This window comes from Trifolium pratense, linkage group LG7, assembly GCF_020283565.1.
Source record: "Trifolium pratense cultivar HEN17-A07 linkage group LG7, ARS_RC_1.1, whole genome shotgun sequence".
NCBI lineage: Eukaryota > Viridiplantae > Streptophyta > Magnoliopsida > Fabales > Fabaceae > Trifolium > Trifolium pratense.
Genome location: NC_060065.1, coordinates 53,123,426 through 53,140,499, shown reverse-complemented (window position 1 = coordinate 53,140,499; position 17,074 = coordinate 53,123,426). Strand labels below are relative to the sequence as shown.

The window sequence follows — 17,074 nt, the reverse complement described above, 5'->3', positions numbered from 1 at the left end:
TATTTTAAAAAAATCTTGTGGTATTCAATCATAATTTATACAAAAGTTAAATAAATTTTGTGGTATTCAATCGAGATTTCTTACCACTTTTAAAATGGCTATTGGTATTCAAAAGTCTATAAATTTTGATGGATTTTGATGGACTTTTTGTTTGAAAATATAAATATTTTTCTTTTCTTCCAAAGACTTTTTTTTTTTCCTTGCAAAATTGGAGTTCACGTTCTTTCTTTTACTACATCCTATACTTTTCAATTGTCGTCTTGAATGGCTATCATATACAATTCCAGTTTGAAATTGTTCATCGTATACAAACAAACTATATATGTTTCATTTCAATCATTATATATGCCACTTTGGAAAATTATGTAACATAATTTTGCAACTTTTTGCAAAAAAAAAAAAATATTCTGCAACCAAGCCTTATTTTTTTTTTTTATGATTCGCAGTTGTTTTTATAGAGTTTTTTATGATTTTGCAACGTTATAAAAGTTGATTCATTACAACGTTTATTCTGCAATTGTTTTTATAGTTGTTTTTATAAGCCTCTTTTTTATTCTTTCTTTTTTCTTTTTACATTTTTTTTGTTTAAAATATTCATTTATTTGATATCGATGATTGTTGATTTTTTTAAAGAATTATTCATTTTCATTGATTCATTCATTATTATTTTAGAAGAAATTTGTATTGAATTTATTAAGTTATTAAATTTTAAAATTAAAGTTTATAGTATTTTGAAATCTCAAAAATTCGTGTTATAAAGTCTCAAAAATTCTTGTGTTAAGAATCTTGATTGTAAAAAGTATTTCAAAAAAGTCTTCTAAAATCTCATAAAATGATAAAATCAATACAATTTCACAAAGTCTTTTAAAATCAATATAAGCATAAAAACTATATTCAAAACAAACTCAACATCCGAGCAGATAGAAAGACTTGTTTTTCACTCGTGCTGCTCGTGCACCATAGACTTGTATGGATTCTGAATCAAAAGGTTTGTCTGTGCAAGAGCCTTACCATACAATATATAGCTTTATTTTCTTTTACGTTTTCTACCATTTTCATCAGAATTAGCCGAACTTGATGAATCTGATGACATTAGTGTTGGTTTCATCTTTTATCAGCATAGATTATTTATCTTCATTTGATTCAACATCTGATCCACTTTCTTGACCTTTGAGAATTATTTGATGCATTTATCACCAGGCTACATCAATCTGATGTGATTTGTTAACCCACATGTAATAAATATGAAATCAATGCTTAATTTTGTTTAAATAGAAATCAACCCCACTTTTTGTCATGGCAAGTGTGAATAGCCAAGTCTCACATTGCTTAGAAAAGTGGAGGTTAAACATTTTATAAGTGAGAGTACCCATAAACCTAACACCTTAAGGTTTTGGGTTAAAGTGTGGTGTATAACTACTTGTAGAGTTGTTCTTGAGCCCAATGTGGATGATCCCCCGGCTGCCCCCTCGTGATGACCCAACAGTGGTATCAGAGCCGATTATTCGACGAAAGGTTGAACTGACTCATTATATCGAAAGTCTTCCTGACAAAGGTGGTTAGGCGGCGAGTCCCGTCGAGCAGTGTGGCTTACGGCGGTACAAGTGTAGGATGAAGAAAGCTTCCACTTAAGGGGGAGCATATCCTAGAAAAGACGACACAAGATCAACACCCTTAATAAGTTCAAAGTGATTTTTTTCCAAAAGATAGTAGAGTTTGCCTTTTATAGTGGGCACACCTTTCAAGTTCTCTTAAACCGGCCCAACTCAAGTGCCTTATAATTAAGTCCAAATAAAATTACTGGCTCAGCCCATTACTATAATTAAAACTAAATGGTCCCCACCCCACCACCACCCCCCCCCCCCCCCCCCCTCCCCACACTCCCACGTTTCTCTTCTCACTTAGAAAATTCCATTTTCTACACTCGAGAAAAACTCCGGGTTGCATTTTCCGGATTTATTTTACTTTACTTCCGGGGAGAAGAGAAACCATCTTAAAACTATGCAATTTTCATTCTTTAATTCCTTCTATTTAAATTAACCGATTGGGGGCGGAGAAAGAGAAACCATCTTAAAACTATGCGATCTTCATTTCTTTATTCCTTCTATTTGGATTAAACAATTAGCATTTTTGACTTCCATTCTTAGAGACTTGTATCTACTTCAAATAAAGTGCCTATCAAATAATTTAGAACCTATTTTGTCTTCTTATACCTTGCTCTTGTCATTGGAGTTCTAGGACCTTGAGTATCCTTTATGTTTCCTTGCCTTTTATTGTTATGCTTCATGTGTCCTCATCAGTCCCACTCTATATATAGAGAAAAATTATATGAACACACATTTTGACAACCACATTCTATTTTTTATTCGGTTGGTAGCACATCTCATAAAACCTAGAACTAATAGTGTGGTTGTATGAAGGAATATGTTAGGGTATTTTAAATCTTTTTGTGAAAATTCTATTGTTTGGAATTTGGATAATAAAATTAAAGGGATATTATGAAATATTTTACCAAAACTAAATTTAGAAAATTTTAAATACCACTTAAAAGGTAAGAATATAAATTTCTTTTTTACTTTATCAATGTGAATCTCATATTGATCCTTATATATTTAAAAAATTTACACATTAATCCTATTTATTTTTTTATTTTACAAATTGATCCTTATATTTTCAAAGTTTGCAATTTGGTCCATATCAATTTTCAAGAATGGGCCATTATGAATCATTTGTCTTCTCCATGAATGTAAATGGGGCAACAGATAAGTATAGTTGTCAAATGAGCTTATAAAAACCAACTTCTTAAAAATAAATGAAGTACTTAAACTCACATTAATTAACATATCACATTGCAAGCATTTTTGTTATGTAAAAAAGAATGCAACAATGCATATTTATTCTTGGAAAATGCTACTTCAAGCGAAAAAGCATTCTACGAATTTATCATGATAGGCACATGCATGGTTACTGTAGCATACCTTTATTCTACTTCCAAGTTTCAAGCCACCCATGTTTCTCTTAGTTACATGATCCCACGGCCAATACTCCTTCGTGAAAAATTCGGCATAATATTTTCGCTTTAAATAGCACAGCTGTTTATTCTTTCATATTTTAATTGACTTAATATTATTTCTAAAAATGTACAAAAACTTCTACACTAGACTACTAAGTGCACTATGGTCATAAACTACAAAAAGATTGTATCTCCATTTCATAAATTACACTGACCATGATCAAATTTTACACAATGATACCCTACATTCCAAAATCGCAAACACTCTTCATGTGTTTCTTGAATGCCATTCTTTCATACTTTAACCCTACATTCCACAAGATAATACATATATTAATTAATTAATTAATTAATTAAGAATTAGTCACTATAATAATATAAGTATTACTATTACCACAAAATATAGAGAGATGAAGAAAGACCTTTCAGAAAATATTTTTTTGTAAATCATCTAGGCCGGGGTCAATATTTCTGGCTTCTCTATTTTCATCATTTTCCAGTAAGATAGGAGCATCAAGCTCAGGAGGTTTCTGTTTAGATAAGAATGAATTACATTAATCAAAGAATTGACCATAAAATTAGAGTAAATTATAGTAGCAATAAGGAATCCATATATTTCTACTAAAATTTAATATTGTGTTACCATGCAACGAATTAGAGCCCAATTGACATTCTTGAAGAATGGATGACTCTTAATTTCATTTGCTCCTTCAAGTGAACCCAATCTATTTTTGGGATCTCTATGCAACAACTGGTAAATTAGTTGCCTTGCCTGGGGACTTACCTGCATCAACATTTGTTACATATTAAAACAATCCTATATATAACACTAATTTGTGTTCGCAAAGGCTCTGTTTGATAAAATTAAGCTATAAGTTAGTTTATAGCTGAAAAGCTAACTGATAGCTGAAAAACTAGTGATAACTGATAGCTTATAGAACTATGACGCAAGACATAGGAATGTAGAGCTATGCGTAAACATCGTACATTGAGATATGCTATTTTTTCCCTTCAAAATTGTTGAAAATCATCGATAGTCAGCATCGATGTTTTGTTCGTAAAATTGAGCATTTTTCTTAATATAAAGTTGCATGGACTTATCATGTTAGTTTGAATAATTTTTTTTCAAAGGGTGTGTAAATAAGACCACAATGGAAAACCATTAAGCTGCAAAGAAACTTGTAGGCAACAGATGCATGATAAGTTATAGTTAGAAAAACAATCTCACCGGTTTGCTTTTGGGAAATTTAAGATCTTTATGAAGAATATTTGCAAATGTCTTTTGTCTTGTCTTTCCTCTAAATGGTGTATATCCATAAAGCATTTCATATAGAAGAATACCTAAAAGAGAACATCAATTGAAGTCAAACAATGTGATGTACTAATTAATATGCTTCAAACATTCATGTTATTTTTAAGGTTACAAACGCGAAACTTAAAGGATCTGTGGATGCATTTGGCCTATTTTTAATGATGAGAATTAAGAGTTACCTAGAGCCCACCAATCTACAGCACTAGTATGACCTGAACCAGTTATAATTTCCTGTATAAGTTGAGAGTTGTCAGTTACAGCAAATTCTAAAAAAATGAATACATTTTCGAACAAGTTTGAATAAACCAATATGATAATTTTTACAAATTTTTAATCTATATTTGAAAATTGGAACATTTTTTTTGTATATTAGTTGGTAAATTCGGCCAAGGATAAGTATCTGAATCATGCATATGCAGAAATACAAACCGGAGCTATGTACTCTTCCGTGCCAACAAAAGAATTAGACGCTCTCATTGGTTCGGCCATAAACATAGGAACCTGTGGACTTTTTTGTTGTCCATTCTTCTTCTTTTTCTTCCTCTTCTTCTTTTCCTCTGTAGTTGGAAGAATAAGCTGCAAAGTGAAACTGTTCAGTGACAACATTGATTTTAACATAATGTCATTATTTGAAATTATTGCCCAAGATACCTGTGGCTTGCAAGATGTTAAACATGACAAATCAAAATCTGTTAGAGACACATGGCCGTTGCTTTGGATCAACACGTTTTCTGGCTTCAAATCCCGATAAATTATGCCTGCAAATTCCCAAGTTATAAGTCAATTTCATAAATTAGAAGAGAAGGTAACAACATTGATTTTAACATAATGTCATTATGAATAAGAGTGTACCTTGACAATGAAGGTACTCCAATGCAATTAGTACCTCAGCAGCATAAAATCTATGAATATCAAGAACTTAATGTCAATTAAAGAAAAGTGGAGAAACACATGAAATAGAATAATTAGTTAAAGAACGACCGTTTTCTTTAATAGCATTATGGAAAATCTTAATGCGCGCCAATGTTTTTTAACTTTTGATGTATATACATACATAAATTCTTTGTGCATTAGCATAATATATATACCTGACAGCATCTTCCTTGAGAACCTTTGTTGGTTGTTGGTCAAGAAGCAGGAATAGTTCTCCACCAGGATAGTAATCGGTTATCAAACAAACATGTGTTTTCGTCTGCAAAATCATTCAAGTTTAGATTAATATGAAAAATTCAACTTATTTAAAAATAATATTTGAGTTTCAAACCTGAAAGGAAGCATATAATGCAGGTAGAAAAGGGTGGTCCAACATGTCAAGAATTTCTCTCTCAGTGCAAGCTCTATGCACCTGTGGTTATATACATCATCATCAACATAATGTAATATGATTTAAAGGTTGAATCTATAACTTCAAATTATCAAATTCAGAACCTTATTGCGATTGAGCATAACACCCTTATCCATAGCCTTCATGGCAAAGTACTGACCAGTTCCCTCAAGCTCCACCAGATGCACGCTGCAAAACAATAACATATAATATCAATCCCCGAAGAAGTATCCCATGCTGCCGGTCAAGAAGTTGATAAATGATAACTGAAGTGGAAATGAGAACTAGGGAGAGGAAAACAAAGAAAAAAAACCTTCCGGTGTCTCCAGATCCCAAAGGTTTAATCGGCCTAAAGTGCTTTAGGCTTATCTGTTCGCCACTTTCTGTAATCTGCAAAACCATAATGTAAAATAAATTCTTAGATGTTTACTCGGTTAGCAATAAATAACAAGAAATTAAAAAAAAAAAACATGACAGATTCTAAGATGCGAAAATAATACCTTTTGGATTGCTTTCCAAGGAACATCGTCCTTCCTATGAGGTTTAGGGTGAACCACTTTTGAATGATTCATCCATAAATCATCTGGTTTCTGAAGATCATAAAAAAAATGATGTCACAATGGAGAAGTCAATTGAATTTTAGAAGACAAAAGACTAACCATTACTCCTTATTACCTGATTAGCATCTGGAAGTTCTCTCACTGCCTCACCAACATTTTCTGCAGTTTTTTTTACCTATGCGTGTGAATGTCATATGAATTTGTTAGAACATGAAAAATACAAATTGAGCTTAATAAATTGAACAAACTTTCCTACTTAGACAATGCCAACAAATATTATACGTAAAAAAAAAAGAAGAAGAAAGAACTAGAAAATAGAAATAAGTAAGGGTAAGCGCCCTGTAATAATTTTTTTCCAATTACCCCCCCCCCCTTCCATTTAAGATTCCTCATAAATGATGACATGGCATGCTTAGTGAGGGGGTAAACCAAAATTCGCTAATATTACAGGGGGCAAAATGACGGAATCTTAAGCCAACATATTCAATGAGGAGCTAAAAAGACATAATCTTGACATTACGGGGGTGGTAATCGAAAAAATATATATTATAGGGAGTAAACCAAAATTCGCTAACATTACAGGGGGATAAACACTATTTAACCCATGATGTAGCAAACTAGCAATAACTTGAGAGTTCAATGTATGTTAAACTAAGGAAGCACTTTAATAGAAAACAAACCAATTCTTCTCCCTCCTTTGCAGTATCTTCTTTAATGCAGTTATGAAGAGGCTCTACATGTTGACTACCATCAAGTTGAACACCAATAAAATATTGCACTTCTCCCTATTTAACCAAACAAAGCAAAAATTAGTTTTATGTAATATCCAAAACAAAACTTGTATTGCAAGATATTGAAAGATGTAACATCTTGAGAGGACTATCATAAGTCGTACCTTATGATCACGCATAGGTTGCAAATGAAACAAGTTCCAGAATTTTTTCCCTGAAAATTGGAATTAAATATCTTAAATAACAAGTGAAATAATAAATGTAACTTCTTGAGAACTTGCATATAATTCTATGAAAGTGATTTTTTCTATAAAAATCAAATAGCTTATACCAGTCCTTGTGTAATTGATCAGTTGCACAGTAACTTCTGTTTGGTTGTCAATTGCTTCTCTAATTTTTCTCACAGTTGCTGGATCAGTTTCTGGTCCTTGCAGAAACCTATTTAGCCAATTAGCATGTAAAATAAGTACCGTACATTTTAAGATTATAAAATTAAAAACTATTTTTAATATCGCACCGAGTCCCTGTAGGTAGATACTCGAAATACTTATTTTTTGATACTGCAAATCGCACCTATCAAAATGGCATTCGACTTAAAATATACCTGCAATTTCTTCCCAAGATTTCTTCACGACTATATTCCGTAAGTTCTAAGAAGCTATCAGATGCAAAGATCTAACAAAAGTAAAACCAAATACAAACATTAATTTCCTAGTTAAATATTTACTTCCTGCACAAGAAACCAAAATTGACCTGCTAAAGTATGTAAGATAAAGTAAGTAATGTAAATATGTAATGATAAAATCGATCGGTAATGTTGCATGCATACAAAATTACTCTATAACGTGAATTGCTCACTTTAAAAGAGTTAAGTTACAATACAAACTATTCAAAAGATCTTACTATGGGATTGTCGGGAAGCCTTGGATCGGTAATGACAAAGTTTTTCTCAATACGCTCAAGTGTAGTAGCAAGATCAAGACCTTTTCGCTTTTCCCTCAGCTTTTCTTTGTCATCAAATTCAAAACTATCAGACCTCTCATCATCATCACTCTCAGAGCTTTCATATACAATTTCTTTACTATCGATGTTTTCATCGATAGACTGACTTTTCCTCGTGAACCTGAACCATAGAAAGATAATATCACATATAAATTGAAAATTTATTGTTTGTATGGCTCTACCACAACTATATATATATATATATCAATTACCCCATGAAAGAACGGTGATGAGAGTTTTTGTGTTGATTTTCAGGTAGCTCACTGATTCGTTCCATTGAACTTCTACTTTTTCTTTGTGATTTTAGTCTAAAAGAAGCTACACTATCAGAATTTCTCCTTGATTTGTGTTCTGCTTTATCTACTTCTTCGTCTTCTTCAGAACCTCCTCCTGATTTTCTGATAAAAGGACGGTGTCCGGATTCACTTAATGCACGAGGACGTTTCATGGCCTGTAGTAACTCAGATACAGAAGATGTAGCTTTCTCTTTCTGGCGAGCTGCAATACACAAGATATGTTAGTGTTGTTGAACAAAACTATTATAACATTTTATTATTGTATGGTAAGGTTGCAAAATTAGTTTGAAACTTGTATGTGAAGCAATGTTCAATAGTTATCCGTTGCCTTGTTAATTATACTTCTTTTTCTTGCTATCATGTTAAGGTTTTTCCACCGCTACCGCATTTAGCAATAGCAGTGATTAATCTCCATTGAAAATCTATTAAGAATATAAAGTTACTTATCCCCTCTCGACTTGTTGAGAATGGTTCATATGCATCAGGAAGAGGCTGGGGGCGGCCCAGGAGCTGAGCTAGCGGAGCGAAACGAATTCTACAGTTGAAGACGTATTTACCACTTGGAGAATTTTGTTATCAAACTTCTTGTGTTCATTATTCTTTGCGTTTATTCGTTATTACTCTTTTGTTACTAGTTGTTCCAACACGACTAAATTTTCTCCACGTAAGAGCATACTACTTATGTAAGAGATCTAAATTATTTTACCACTAAAAATCGAAGTATACCAAACTTGTCAATTAGAAAATTTATAAGTATACCAACAATTAGAAGGTGACAACTTCTATATTTTTGGTCCTTTGGAACAATAACTAGTCTTATATCATTGGGATAACCCAAATACTTTTTTTTTGCGTGTTTATGTTATTGAATTGATACTCGGGGAGAATTCTTATATATCTATGATATAAAACAATATTATTCTTTGTACAAAAAAAAAATATTATTCTTAAATTTTAAATTATTTTAAAAATAATTAGATATGAAAAAAGTGACGTAACTTCAAATAATTAGTTCATGAATATTTAACGACACTCTATAATGTGAGCAAGACTTTTATAGCCACGTGACCATATAGTCACACTCACACAATTTTTTACTATTTATAAAATAATTAAAAGAATAACATGAAAAATTCAAATTTTATGAGTGTAACTAAAAGAATTATATTTGATGAAGTGACCATTTAAGAATAATTCTTAGTATAATATACAAAGGTCGACACTTTTTAAAAGGTCTTTGATGCTCTCCCTTGTGTTGTGTATATGCCACTAAATCTTGTGCATAAATGCTTGTGGCCAAGCAAATGTATCACCTCACCTCCCTTGTTTATCACTTGACTCGACTAAAACAAAAGTAATTACTAATGCGGTACTTTTCTAGATCTCAAAAAAATATTTACAATCTCAAATATGTTATTCATCAAGGGAAAAATTCTCTCTTCTTTGTAAGTTCTTTCTCCATCGTTCATCGGAGAGGGGATGGTTTTAGGTTATTAATTGAATTTATCACCATACTGTTAGTAATAATTAATAATTAAAATGATACATTACTATTTTTTTCTAACGTTCAAAATTTTAAATCAATCTATTATAAAAAAATAAATAAATTAATCTCTCTCTAACACACATAAAGAGCCTCATTTAAAACCTAGTTGTAGACCTACAAATATGTTGGATATGTCATATTCACGGTAAGTGTAATTGTTGCAAAGTTGGTTTCTAATTAGGTCCGGCCCACACCCATGTGCTGGTTGTGCAATGATATCGGATATTAAAATTTTGAGCCCTATAATAATGGTTATATATTTTTAATATTCGTAGAATATCAAATGTGCATGATTAGTTGTACACTATGATTTTTTTTTGTATGCAAAGTCCATGGTTCAAATCCTTAATTACAATGCCATTTTTTTTTTTCTGCATAATTTTAGTTCTAGTCATTTTAAATTAAATTAAAACCGATAAATTTTTTGAAAAAATTAGAATTGAAACTATTACATATAAAACTCAATCACTAAATCATTTCAATCTTTGCATCAAATTTAATCTTTGATTAAAATATCTAATTTTAATGTTATATACAATGATAATTATTTTTAATGTTATATACTGATAATTATTTTTTATGTTAAGATATCAAATTTTTTATGTTAATTTAAATAGAGGATAATTTTTTTAAAACATTTGTATTTTTTTTATTAAAGGTTCATTTTTTTTTGAATGCTATTAAAGGTTCATTTTTAATATTTAAACAGTGCATAAAAAAATTATGCTTGGTCTAGGTTTTTATAACTTATCTTCTCCTTGAAAAATAAATTTGGCCATTGTTTATGAAAGCTCTCATAAAACTATAAGTAGCTTTTCTTTTTTTTTTTTATAATACCATACCATCATATCGAATCAAGGATTCAGGCAACCCATTTGGACGTAGCTTCTTCTCTTTGGACCCCTCTGTATGTTTGTTTACCTCCACCAACATTCTGTCACAACACAAACAAAACACATTGGATATCAAAAGCATCCCACTTTATTAATTTTCTTTCTTTTCATTACACATCAATTAGGTCCACATACATTCAATCAATTCAAATGCTCGAATCTTTATCCATACTCCAAACCCAAAAGTATACACTATACAAATAGATGTTTTCTCTTCTCACCTCCCGTTAATCTTTTATACCCTCAATATTACAATTTTGCCCTTGTAAAAAAATTCGGTTCGCAGAAATTCAATTTTTACTAGTGTAAATTCAGAGTAAATTTCGGTTTTTAGAAACCGAAATTTGTTTTCAAGGCAAAAAAAAACGTCGATTTCTACGAACCGAAGTTTTTTCAAGGACAAAATTGGAAATTTAAAGAGGATAAAAAATTCACGAAAGGTGGGAAGAGAAAACATCATACAAATACACTTACAAAAGAAAAGGAGGTCCATTTGTTCCAAAATATCAAAAGATCTCATATTCACCACTACTCAAAATATCTTTTCTACTTTCACATGATTGTTTGGCATTACACACATGTTTTATTTTGTTTTTATTTTTGTATTAACCCTCCGATATTTAAAGAAGAGGTCCGTTAATTTAGTGTTCGGCCGTCCGGTAACTAAAATTTGTTAAGAAAAAATTCTTACCAAAAATAGAATTCAAGTTCTTCTAAACAATTCGTTCTAGAAAAAGTTCATTAACCAATTGAGTCAAATATTTTGAATTACACACATGTTTAGTATCATAGTGAATTTACAAAATCACAATGAATCATCATATTCTAACAAATTTACTATGATATTAAACACGTAATCTCAAACATTTAATGACTTTTAGTTGAAAAATTATGCACACTTGGCAATGGTAAGAAAGAAGCACCTTAATTCACCAACCAAAAGCAAGAATCACAAGTGTGAAAACAAAATTAGAATAGACATAAACAGTTAAACATAGCCGTCTTTGGCACTTTCTAAATTTAAAGAAAATGATACATAGAGTGTGGTCCTTATCATAGTGAAATGCATGCATATCTATCTCTCTTCTTGCCATATGCCCCCACACTTTCTATCTTAATTTTGCAACAGACAAACACACACCTCGTGTGACATTATGCTAATATATACTACATGGTCCATTTTGGTCCCCCAACGGATAGGGGTTAAGTGCTGTCAAAAATATGCCGACAGCAGTGCAGTCGGTCACATGTAAATGGTTTGATCAAGATCAGACAGTCCAAATTTTATAATTAAAATATGATCTTAAAATCTAAATTGTTTGATCTTGATCAAACGATTCAAATTTATTGACTACATGCAGTCAACTGCACATAATCTAAATTTGTCCCCCAACCATTTCCATTAAGTAAATAAAATAAGTTAAAGGTGTAAAAATGTTCTAGTTCAAGTTTCAGTGAAAAAGAATACCAATATTAACAACTAATTATTTTGACGGTTTAAAAAAAACATAGACTATATTTAAATCAAATATTTATATATAAGAATAAAAATTAGTTACTAATTTACCCAATTAACTTGAGCACATTGCCATCATTGTCCTTGATGGGTGAAATAGTAAGAAGGTTCCAAAAGGCAGTTCCATCCTTCTTGTAATTTAGTAACCTTCCACAATAGCTTTTCCCAGTTTCCAATGCTTCCCTTATTTTTGCCACGTCATTCGGATCTGTATCTGCACCCTGTAAAAACCGACTGGACCCACCCAATTCACAGTAAAAAAAATTGATGTTACAGATAAAAACGATCATTCCATAAATTATAGTTGCAATAGATTAGAGTAACGATATTCAATTGTAAAGATATCCAATTTAACAATATCAACATTATCAGTTGAACTATGACTAAATTGTAGTGCGATTAAACTAATTAACCATAATTTTATGATAGTTAATTGCTCATTTTGTATATGGAAGTGGTTAATTAAATCAAATATTGAATAATGTGTTTATATTTATCATAAAGCATTTTACAACATTTGATTAACATATAAATAGTAAAATACTAATTATAATTAAGATGCATACCAGTTTCTTCCTATGACTTCTTTTGAAGTATAACCCGTCATTTTGAAAAAACCCGCACTTGCATACATAATCGGGTAATCGGGTTTGGTAGCATCCGAAACCACAAAAGTTTGTTGAAAAGCCGATAAAGCATCTTTCAAATCCTCCGAAACTCTCGGTATCCCTCCACGTGCATCACCACCGTCGGAAGAGTCACCGGAAGCTCTACCGGAGTTTCTTTTAGAAGCAAATTTTCCACCAGGTTCATCATCGCCGGAGTTTCGAACTGCCACTCCTTGTGGTTTCCCAGTCTCAGCATCTGTTGTTAGTACCAACCCCCACTCTGCTGCTCTCTGCGCGGCGTTGCCGGTACTTTCTTCTTCCTTGATTGCCATCCATGAAGTATTGGTGATGGTGACTTCATCGGAGAATTCGCTTATTGGTGGTTCTTCGGTTTCTGTCCAAGTTTTGAGGTTGGACGGAGAACGTACTGGTGAGTTTGAGTTGCTTGTTGGATTGAATACTTCGAGGGATCCGCGAGGATCCCTCGGAAAGGATGGTCTAGTTGTTGTTGTTGTTGATGATGATGTTGATGAAGATGATGATGGAGATTTCTTGAGAAGATTCATAACTAAATAGTTGTTGCTACAACACAATGAAATACATGAGAGTTAGTTAGTTAATGTTGTTACAAATTTGTTGGAATTAGATTCTCCGTTGTCAATAAAATGCAGCATTTAAATAGTGGTTGCGGTTAAGGTCGCAATCGAGGATTTTGTAATATTTTTCAAATCACACACATATATAATATGTTAAAAAAATGTGTTGTAAATTAATCGTAAGGTATCCGAGGTTCAGACTTTGGCTCTACATCTATAATATAATGTTTCTCAGTAGAAGATATGTAAATTTTTTGTTTTACAATGGTGTAAAAAGTGAAAATTAAACAGCTTTTTAAATACATTGGACCAATTGGACCAAATTCTGAAATTATTATACTTGTTACATCAAATCAGAATAAATTTGATATTGGTATATTGTAAAATATTTCCGCAAAAAGTGATATATGGAGCTGTGTGTGGTTTATTGTGTCATTAATTTCAAATATGCTATTTTGGCTAATTTATGTTCCTTATTTATCAATTGGGTTAGTGCAACATATTCAGGGCCTCACATTTTTAAGTGATTTGTCAAATGATAATGATGTTTGATAAAATAATTGAAATGGGGATCTTCAATTTTTTTTTATTATTATTATTATTTCTGAGAGTTGGGACCTTGTGTAGACATCAATTTAACATTTTCAATTAATGCAAAAAATTCCAGTTATGTGAAGGCTATTTCAGGCCCATGCAAATTAATTACTCCCAATAGAACATGTAAGAAGAAAATTTTCTGTGATAATTATAATAATTGGAAAAAAAAATTCTGTAATAATTAGAATTAGAATTAAGAATGTTTCTTACTGTAGGAAAGTGAAAGTGAAGATGATTGACACAAAGAAATCATAGAATGGAATTCATACAAAACTTATATATATTTACTATTCAGCTAGGTGATTATAAATTCTATTTTATAAAGAATCTAATTGATATATAATTTTAAAAATGGAAGAGTATTATGCTAGAAATTAAAATACCTCAAGCTGATGAGTACTCTCTGCTGTGGAACTTTGTGATGTATATTCTGCTTGTAGTTATGGTTTCTGAAACAACAAACTTTATAATAAAATGATTAAAAAGTTTATCTTTTTTTTCTAGAAATGGCAAGAGAAAAAGTGGTGAGAATCTAAATCATTGTAAAAAAAAGTTTTTGGTTCCCATGTGTGCTGTTGTTCACATGGCTTCTGAACTTATTCCCTCATCATTTTCCAAGGTTCTGAATCTATAAAATTCAGTATTATAGATTCAAAATATAGGCGAATTCTAACATGAAAGAGTCTCATATGTCTTGCACCGTGCAAGACTAGTTTCTGTGGATGGATTAAATTGTCCCTAGGATAATATAATGGTCTGCCCACACTTTATGCTCCCTCTTGCTCTCTCTTCTCTTTCGCCAGACCAAAAAGCTTCTCACCTGGAAAGTGCTTTTTTCAATTTTGCTACCCATTGAATAATTTAATTTTATTCTTTTTGCAATCTAACATATTTAAATCGAACAGAGCAAGAACATGTGTATGTAAAAAAAAAAATTCCTTTAATCTCTTCCGGTGACTGTGTCACTGGATCTGAGGATAATTTTTCTCTTCTTCAATAACTCAAGAAAGCTTTTGTTTCAAATCTTTAGGGATCTTATTGAGAAAACTTTTGATTTGGCTTATTCTACTAGTTTGAGTTCAAATTAAAAACCTAAATCCCCAAATTTCTATGTTTATCAAAGAATTCGAAGCCGGCGATTTGTTGATTGGCGAGAAGAGGAGGTGACTGAGCACGCCAATGGAGATTTGGAGATTTCTATTGATTCTGAAGCTTTTACATTGAACCCGTGAATAAATAATCGGTAGTAAAATGGGGTTCAAGAAATTTTTAATCTTGAACCCTACCATTGAAGAAAAAAATTCAGATCTTGATAATTTAAATTTTAAAATTTACAATGATTACTGATTACTGATGTTATTTTTCTTTCACCATACAATTGTAATTGAAGAAGAAGAAAAAAAAATGTTTTTTCACAAAAGAAAAGAAAAAAGGAGAGTTGATATAGTGTTGAGGGTCCATGATAAGATCTTGTGGGATAACTTGATCTAACATTTAAAATAAGTGTTTCACCATGCAAGACATGTGAAGGTCTTGCATGTTGCTATAATATGCTTCCTAACCCTTAAGTTCAAACTTCGCAGTTAAACGTGTTTGGCTGAGAGCAGTGCTAAAATGAGTGACTTTCCGGTTGCGCTCCAAACTTCGATGATGATTTGTTGTGTAAGGGAGAAAATATGGATGTGAGTTGGAAAGCAAGAACACCAACAAAATGGAAAAAATTGTGTTGGCCTACTTAATACTACTAATACATGATGACCACAAATTATCATCAATTTTAATTATGTATACATGTGTGATGTGTGTATAATTTTTCTATAAGAAAGTTTGAAAATGGAGATTTGACGTTTTCCTAATTAAAATTGTAATATTAATGATTTAATGTTAATGTGGCAGCAAGTGCTAAAAGGAGTGGTTCTTTGCTTCTCAAATATCAACCGTTCACAAATCACTCATAATATGTTAACTATAGTACAGAATAGCAGAAACAAAAACAAAGAAATTATAAATTTGTTGAGTCAAAAGTATAATGATTTTGTCTGAAATAAGGTAAAGATAATTTATGCTTTCATTACATGTAACATGGTCATTTTTTGGTTTTAGTGATATTATGGAGACCAAAGTTATAAAATTATCCAAAAAATAATTATATAATTGTTTGGTTCTTATAATAGAGACCACCTAATTTGATTCAAAATATAGAGGTCACTTTCTTATATTAGTATTTGAACAGTAGAGGCCACAAGTTTGGTTCTTAAATTTCACGGTAGATCATTTAATTAAGTATTCTATTTTATGGCGGAGATATTATAAGTATTACATATAATTCACATACACAATTCTAAGGTTTTGAAATTAAATTCGAATAAAATATTTAGATTAATAATATTAGTTTGTCAGTTGAGTCAAGTCAATAACTGAATTACGTGGAAACTATATACTTAAACTGTTATTCTTAAATCCGTCTCTTTGAAACGGCATCATAGATCCCTATATTTTTACCGTGAAATTGCAGAAGCTAATACTTGAAGGAGTTTGTAGAATATTGGTCAATAAATATCTAAATTGAGGATAGAAAAACAGCTTATTGAAGAGAAGAAAAAAATGGAGACAAACAATTTAAGTGGGGTAAACATGAAGAGCATAAGAGGTGCTGATATGAAAGAAATAGTGAGATGACAGATAGAATTAATTTGTGAGAAAATAGCTAATGAAGGAAGCTATAGGTCCCATAAGCATGTGAAATGGTTTTTGGACAGTCATCATCTTATCTTGTTGGTCACATTTATTTGACAGTAACTATGCAGGCGAGTCTAACTCTATTTGTTTTGTAGTTATTAATTTGTTAAACCCATGTAGTGCCTAGACTATGACTATACTATAGGTAGCTACATATCATAGATAGACATGGAAAATATATCTTTGAATCTTCAAGCTATTTTGTCTTTGACTTACATCACTTTCACCTCTTCTTTCGCAAAGAGTTTTGATCATAAAATTTGATCACTCGCACAAAATTGAAAAATATGATATGATACTTTTTAAATAATCTAGACGCTTATTCTTTTGTGGGCGCCACA

The 17,074-nt window shown here is 31.3% G+C and overlaps 1 protein-coding gene across 3 annotated transcripts; it reads right to left on the bottom strand.

Moving 5' to 3' along the window:
• Positions 1-3,095: 3,095 nt before the first annotated feature.
• LOC123898986 (phototropin-1-like) lies at positions 3,096-15,895 on the bottom strand. 3 transcript variants are annotated; one of them, XM_045950041.1, is made up of 24 exons: positions 14,378-15,895; positions 12,760-13,383; positions 12,245-12,427; positions 10,627-10,718; positions 8,155-8,440; positions 7,844-8,063; positions 7,545-7,615; positions 7,272-7,378; positions 7,105-7,154; positions 6,890-6,994; positions 6,325-6,384; positions 6,150-6,239; positions 5,963-6,039; positions 5,754-5,838; positions 5,590-5,670; positions 5,414-5,517; positions 5,178-5,227; positions 4,977-5,083; positions 4,755-4,901; positions 4,505-4,556; positions 4,242-4,354; positions 3,657-3,797; positions 3,436-3,543; positions 3,096-3,320 (listed from the first exon to the last, which is right to left on the bottom strand). In XM_045950041.1, the coding sequence occupies exons 2-23, from the start codon at positions 13,365-13,367 to the stop codon at positions 3,439-3,441; spliced, it is 2,934 nt and encodes a 977-aa protein (XP_045805997.1). In that variant the 5' UTR covers positions 13,368-13,383; positions 14,378-15,895; the 3' UTR covers positions 3,096-3,320; positions 3,436-3,438. The 3 variants fall into 3 exon arrangements, with proteins under 3 accessions (XP_045805997.1, XP_045805995.1, XP_045805994.1); XM_045950039.1 differs by lacking the exon at positions 14,378-15,895 and having other exon boundaries at positions 12,760-13,886; XM_045950038.1 differs by lacking the exon at positions 14,378-15,895 and having other exon boundaries at positions 4,755-5,083; positions 12,760-13,582.
• Between the last annotated feature and the right edge of the window lie 1,179 nt (positions 15,896-17,074).

Excerpts from the sequence above, each read along its gene's own strand:
- LOC123898986 (XM_045950038.1), bottom strand. The coding sequence starts at position 13,367 with ATGAATCTTCTCAAGAAATCTCCATCATCATCTTCATCAACATCATCA. Across the intron at positions 7,616-7,843 it reads GGCTTCCCGACAATCCCATA|ATCTTTGCATCTGATAGCTT; the intron begins GTAAGATCTTTT and ends TACTTTTGTTAG. Across the intron at positions 3,798-4,241 it reads AATTTCCCAAAAGCAAACCG|GTAAGTCCCCAGGCAAGGCA; the intron begins GTGAGATTGTTT and ends ATGTTGATGCAG.